The sequence below is a fragment of the Nannobrachium achirus genome (assembly GCF_963921795.1).
Source record: "Nannobrachium achirus genome assembly, chromosome: 4".
Lineage (NCBI taxonomy): Eukaryota > Metazoa > Chordata > Actinopteri > Myctophiformes > Myctophidae > Nannobrachium > Nannobrachium achirus.
In genome coordinates, this window is record NC_137813.1 from 23,973,095 (window position 1) to 23,979,626 (window position 6,532).

Sequence of the window (6,532 nt, forward strand, 5' to 3'; positions counted from 1 at the left end):
TCCATAGAAACGTTCTTATTCTAGATTGATTGTGCATGAAGTAAAATATTTCAAACCTCTTTTGTTTAAAAACAAAAAATATATATTTATGAACATGGGAACAATGGCTTCCATTATAGCATGCTATTCCAAGGAATAGAAAGCCTGCCGTTTCTATTAGCTTGGATTCCTCATCATGATATGGTATGCAGGTTTCTGAACTGTCCTCCAGTTTCTGCCTCCATCTCCATTTCTTTTTGAAGTTGATCTCTTCTGTCAGGATCTGCATTGTGTCATGCCTGACACTTTGTCTCACAGCTGCACTAACTGGAACCAGTAAGCGACTCCCTAATCGGGAGATAAGCGACCGTCAGGTCGCATGTATACACAAATTGGTCTGTAAGTGGCATTGGTTCCTGAGTGTAGGGGGATGTGCGTCAATCAATCAATTTAATTCCTTTAAACAAGCTTAAAATAATATACTTTCATGAGAAGAATCAGCTTTAATCTCACCTTGGTCAAGTGACTTCCTCAAACTCAAATCCTAAAAGGTATGTTGATTTTTCATACTTTTCATGTTGTGTTTTATGTAGGCCTACATGTAGCATGACTGACAGTTTAAAAATACTATTTATTAGTTAATTAATTTAATGTTTTGATGAGAATGATAAAAACTTGAACTTGTTAAAAATCATAATTCTTTCCCTGAATATCAGTAACAAAACTGAACGACAGGTTTTGCTACATAATGCTTTTTTGACAGATAAAATCTGTCTTTTGGGGGGGGACTGAAGCAGGTATGGGGCTGTTAAGTATGACATCATTTTGTAGGCAGAGAAGAATTTCTGCCCCCAGTTTACGTGAATCTTTTTACTATTTTTACTATTTACACATTTTTCTTCTCTTTGTTGTTGAAAGGACAGTGTTAGAATTATACTTTAGTCGTTATTTTTGTCTCGGATCTGTTGAAATAGCGAGGGACAGAAAATGCTCTGGGGGCAGAGTTCTCCTCTGCCTACAAAATGATGTCACGGCTTAAAAGACCCATAGGTTGGGCCCCCTAATACTACGCTGTTGGACATCAGCAGGAGGCCTACTATGGATTATTCTTGATGAGAATGGAATTATGATTGATATTTTTATGGTGTGGTACCTATAGGAGCCAAGGGTCTGTGTGTGTGTGTGTGTGTGTGTGTGTGTGTGTGTGTGTGTGTGTGTGTGTGTGTGTGTGTGTGTGTGTGCGTGCGTGCGTGTGTGACGCATTTGCACCAATAGTAATTGCAGGTCCCCTTTGTGTTGCAGTGTGATTATTTCTGTAAAAAGCAAAAACGCAATTAACATTTGCTCTGTTTACTATGGGCTTTTCTGTCTCTTTTTTTCTCTCCCCCCTGTCTTTATTTCTGTGATTTAGGATAACAGCATATATCTAACCTGTAATCATTTCAATACCACACAAACTAGCACTTACAGCAAGAGGGGGTTGAGGTGTGTGACCCTAACCCAGCCTTTGACTGATTATAATAATGCTTTATAATATCCAACAAAAAGCTAAGTGCGTTCAATAAAAATGGAATCAGTGGACATTGTATAGCATATACACACTTTTTTTCCCACTTGCCACAGTGGGTGATGGATTCCAAAACGATTCCAAAGAATTTAAATATGTGTGAAACGTGTCAATAGTGCAGTTTTTTAAGGGAAAATCTATTATTATGGATATAAATAAGTAAATGATTCTCTAGCAAATACATGGACATATTTCAACACAGGACAAACCTCCACCTTGACATGAACACAGAGAAAATGTATCGATAGACATTTATTGATAGACCAAGAATAGCTATATGGAATGGAATTAGTAAAAATTGCTTAATACAAGGCAAAATACTTAGTTTCCATACAATCGATTATTTGCATTGCAAAACCATTCGATAGTGATTATCTGCATTGTAAAACAATACAATATTTTGCTTTTGCATATCAATATAGTAGACCCCCCCACAACACAGATTTTCCCTTCCGGGGCAGCTGCTGTTGCTGGCATGTTAGTGTACGTAAGTGGATTAGTCCTCATTCAAGAAGGCTTTCCCTTCATTACCATGTCTCTTACTTTAGTTTAGCTCTAGGGTAAGGCTTTGTTTGTGCAGGTGAGTCAGTAAAAAAAAATCACACTTGTGTGAACTGAGCGGTGGAGGCTGCGTGTGTGTGTGTGTGTGTGTGTGTGTGTGCGTGCGTGCGTGCGTGCGTGTGTGTGTGTGTGTGTGTGTGTGTGTATGTATGTGTGTATTTGTGTGTGTGAATGTGAGTGAGAGTGTGCCTGGCCTGGCCTGTTCAACAGCGCCCCTCCCTTAACATGTGTGGTCAGAAAAGGTATAGCAGGCTACATACACCACAGGCTACATACAGACAGACAGACACACACACACGGATACACACACGGCCACGCTATGGAGACGGTGTGACCACCGCTCAAAAAGGCATTGGCCTACATTTTCAAATCTACTACATTGTCGAATGTTTTTCCACATTTGCGAAATAACAGGTGTATTCCTGAGGTGGTAAAATAACAGTTGACAGAGAGTGACAGGGCTACAAGGATAAAATGGGTAATGTTGCCAAGTCTGTTTATTATAAGCGACCTTGGGCTTGTTTCCAAGATGTTGTTTAAACCAGTGGTTCTCAAAAATGTTCACGGACCCCACGTCTACAAACATTTTGTGCCAGGGACCCCCGTATCAGATTTGTGGTTTAAAAAGGTTTTAAAAAATATTAATAATTTCACTTTTCTGGGAAAATAATAGGTCTACACATACGCATCGCAATATTGGTGTTCTTTTGCAAAATCTGGCAACACTGGTAATAACTAATCTGTGAAAATAGCCTTTTGTGTCTATTGGAGCGGTAGTAAGGCCTATGTCAAAGATGTCTATTGTCTAATTCTTGTTTGTATTAAGGCTTTTCAAATGGACATTTACGGAAATAAACTCAGGATATAAAATCAATTTCAATATACATAAGTAAAAAACAACAACATGTGTTTCTGCAACTCACAAATCAGCCCTCCCCTCCCCTACAGTCTACATTGACCAGGTATATGTAGGTGAGGTTAGTGGATCATGGATAACCACCTGTGAATCCTCTCCTAAGTCTTGAGACGTTTGCAGTAGTTAATGCCCCCATGCAGTGTCTGTTGAGCTGCTAATGCAGCTCCAGTCAGGGGTGTCGCACCAAATCCTGGGCCCTGGGTACAAGGATGAATGTTCTTCATAGGGGGAGGGGGTTTAACCCATTTAGACTGGGAACGCATTATTTTGTGCTTTAACTATTGAAAAAATAGCAGATATAGCAGATCTACAAGCTCACAGCGCGGCGCCGCGCTGCTTCATGTGAAGGACCCCCAAAATGATATGCATTTTTCCACGGACCAAATCTCAAAATATTTAGTTCTATCTATTCAAAGATTTGCACACATTTTCACGACTTTTCAAAACTAGAAGATCTACAAGCTTGCAGCGCGGCACCCCCCCCTTGTGACGCTCCTGGCTACAGTCATCACTGACGTCAGTCCTTCTTGATGGGAGGCATGGGGAGGTGTTCAGCACTGGGCGGCTTATGGCCCGCAATATTCACTATACTCCTATAATGCCCAATTTATGCTCCGTCATACAACTGTGTCGCACACCGAAAATAGCAGCTCTCAATCTACAGGTTTGTGGATTAGCTATCTTTGGCACGCTACACCGTCATAACACAAAGCATAAACAGGACCTAACTGTCTGTTACTGTGAGACATAATACCCTTTAGTGTGTTCACAAGTCAGGGAAAGAGACCAACACAGCTACCAGAGTCTAACAAAAGCTAATCTAACTTTGATTTCTTCTGTGCACCAAGTAGGCTACAGTGTCATGTGCAATACAATCAAACGAGAAATTTCAGCATGTGGTGCTTGCCCTCATAATTAAGATAGCAAAAAATAATATGACTACCTGCCACTCTGACAGGCATTGACAATAAATAAATAAATAAATAATTAAAAAGCAGAATAGAACTTTTCAATACAATGACTCAAATGATCTCAGAGTGGTGCATAATGTGTTCAAAACATCCACTTTAGTTTCTTGTAGACTTCATAGGGCTTTGTGCATGGTGGTATCTCCATCATAATATATCATCTGATTTGCCTCTTTTCTTTACTCCCAAAGTTAAGGGATGCTGAGGGAATCGGATGGCTTCACTGTTGCGGCGCATGTAGGCGTGGCCGCTAATGGGGTACCACATTTCTGTGAAGACGAGGTTGGCCACCGTGATGGAGCTGCGCCCCAACACCTTAAAGCCTGACTTTCGGTAGAAAGGAACGAGGAAGTCCTCGCACATCAGCATGGCTCGGCGCACGTTTGGCAGGCAGCGAAGATACTGAAGGTAACGCCACATCAGAATGGGGCCTTTGCCTTGTTGCCTGAAGGTGCGATGGACTGCAAGGACGTGGATGTGGACTGTGGAGCCGTGGGACTTGTGAAGTGTCAAAGCCTCCTGGAGGCAGAGTTTGATCATGTCAGATTTTCAATACAATTCAAACAAAGTGCTTATAATTCATAAGTGACATTAGAAATGTGCTTTGCAAATAAATACAACATGCTCTACTTTTAATTGCGGGTTCTTGATACAATCAAAAGCCATGTTGAAGACTTTAAATAAGTCATACATTTTAAAAAAAAAGTCTTACTGTTGTGAGCCTGTCCTGGTCCCACAAAGAGCCAATGATGAAGGCCACAAGTCTCCCTTCCTCAAACCAACCCATGGACAGCTCTGGACACAAGGTCAAAAAATGGCGCACTTCATCCAAGTGAAGTGGACAGTCTCCTGTCACGGAAATAAATGCTGGGGAAGTGAGAGAGAGAGAGGAAGACATGGGTGGAATGTCCCTGTGTAAATAATGTCTGGCATTTCAAACAATTCGGAGTGCAGAGGCGTCAATTGGGTATGGCAAGCTATGGGAGCTGCCATACCTTGGCTACAGGGGGAAATAATAAAATGTACTTTTCATCGTGCCTGCCTGTTGCTAAGGTATGGCAACATGGCTGGTGTCTGACACCAGTCATGTTGCCATACCTTAGCTTTTTCTGAACTGACACCACTGTCGGAGTGCGCAAATTGTGGGAATGGGGACATGTTTACGCATATTACGCATGGCCATTCAGTGATGCAAAGCACATTTGTACTCTTCAAAACGTACAAATTACACTTGAAACTTATGTGTGGGCTATTATTTAAGTAGGCTGCTATATGAAGACAACAACAACAACAACAACAACAACAACAACAACAACAACAACAACGTACCCTCCCTCTCGATCTCAAAGACGCTTGTTGCATCTTGCGTGTTGAGCGGTCGAACTTCGCTTGCCGGCAGCGTGTGTCTCCTCTGCATGCCGGGCGAGTTGAAAGGCTCTGCGCCGACGGCGGACATTCTGCCGAGGCGATAATGAAATGCTTTACGTTGCTGTCCTAAAGGCTATTGAGCGCCTCTTCCACCCAGCACGACCATCCGCACGAAGCGCACTTCTGTTCTCACGGTCTCGGAAAGTCCTGTCAGGAGAGACAGACGCTGTGTTGAGACGCGCTATTTATATGACAGCTGCCAGTGGCAGGGGTGTCGCACCAAATTCTGGGGCCCCCGGGTACAAGGATTCACTGCGGGCCCCCATGAATGTTCTTCATAGGGGGAGGAGGGGGTTTAACCCATTTAGACTGGGAACGCATTATTACGCATTATTTTGTGCTTCTATTGAAAAATAGCAGATATAAAAGCTCACAGCACGGCACCGAGTGCCGCGCTGCGAGCTTGTAGATTTACTATTTTTGAAAAGTAGTGATTTCTTTTGTCAGTGGTGCTCAAACTTTTTCATGTTAAGGTCAGGACCCCCAAATGATATGTATTTGGCCACGGACACCCATCTCAAAATATTTAGTTCCAGGGACAAAATCTGAGTAACGAATGTTTGCTTAAAAAATACATAGGCCTATAGAGGATTTGCACACATTTTCAGACTTTTAAAAAATAGCAGATCTACAACATCCTAAAAATACACCACTGTGTGTAGTGTGTGTGTGTGTGTGTGTGTGTGTGTGTGTGTGTGTGTGTGTGTGTGTGTGTGTGTGTGTGTGTGTGTGTGTGTGTGTGTGTGTGTGTGTACACTGTATTTTGTATTGCAACCTGCAGAACCGGGATGTTGTTTCGACGTCTCAAATGCGTCAGGTCATGGACGGTGTTTCGCCGTTTCTGTGGTGCAAGAAGACGAAACACCATCCCGGTTCCTGACGCATTTGAGACGTCGAAACAACATCCCGGTTCTGCAGGTTGCAACGCAGTCAGGCTCAGCTCGTATGATTGATTGACGTCTTATGGATGTTCACTTCGTTCGTCTGTCTTTAATATTACATAATAGGGCCTACTAATAATAATTAAAAATGACTCTTAAAATGAGTCATTTTTAAAGATGTCTTTACTTTTCTTATGTCGTAAACCCGATGTTTATAAAGTGTGAAACTGAG

General features: G+C 42.0%; 1 protein-coding gene across 1 annotated transcript; it reads right to left on the minus strand.

Annotated features, from left to right (window-relative positions):
- Window positions 1–4,138: 4,138 nt before the first annotated feature.
- On the minus strand, window positions 4,139–5,447 carry LOC308282773 (serotonin N-acetyltransferase-like; the record flags this gene model as incomplete). Its single annotated transcript, XM_080723162.1, has 3 exons — window positions 4,139–4,510; window positions 4,704–4,858; window positions 5,321–5,447. 3 exons carry the CDS (start codon window positions 5,445–5,447, stop codon window positions 4,139–4,141), a joined length of 654 nt encoding a protein of 217 aa, XP_080579288.1.
- Window positions 5,448–6,532: the final 1,085 nt, after the last annotated feature.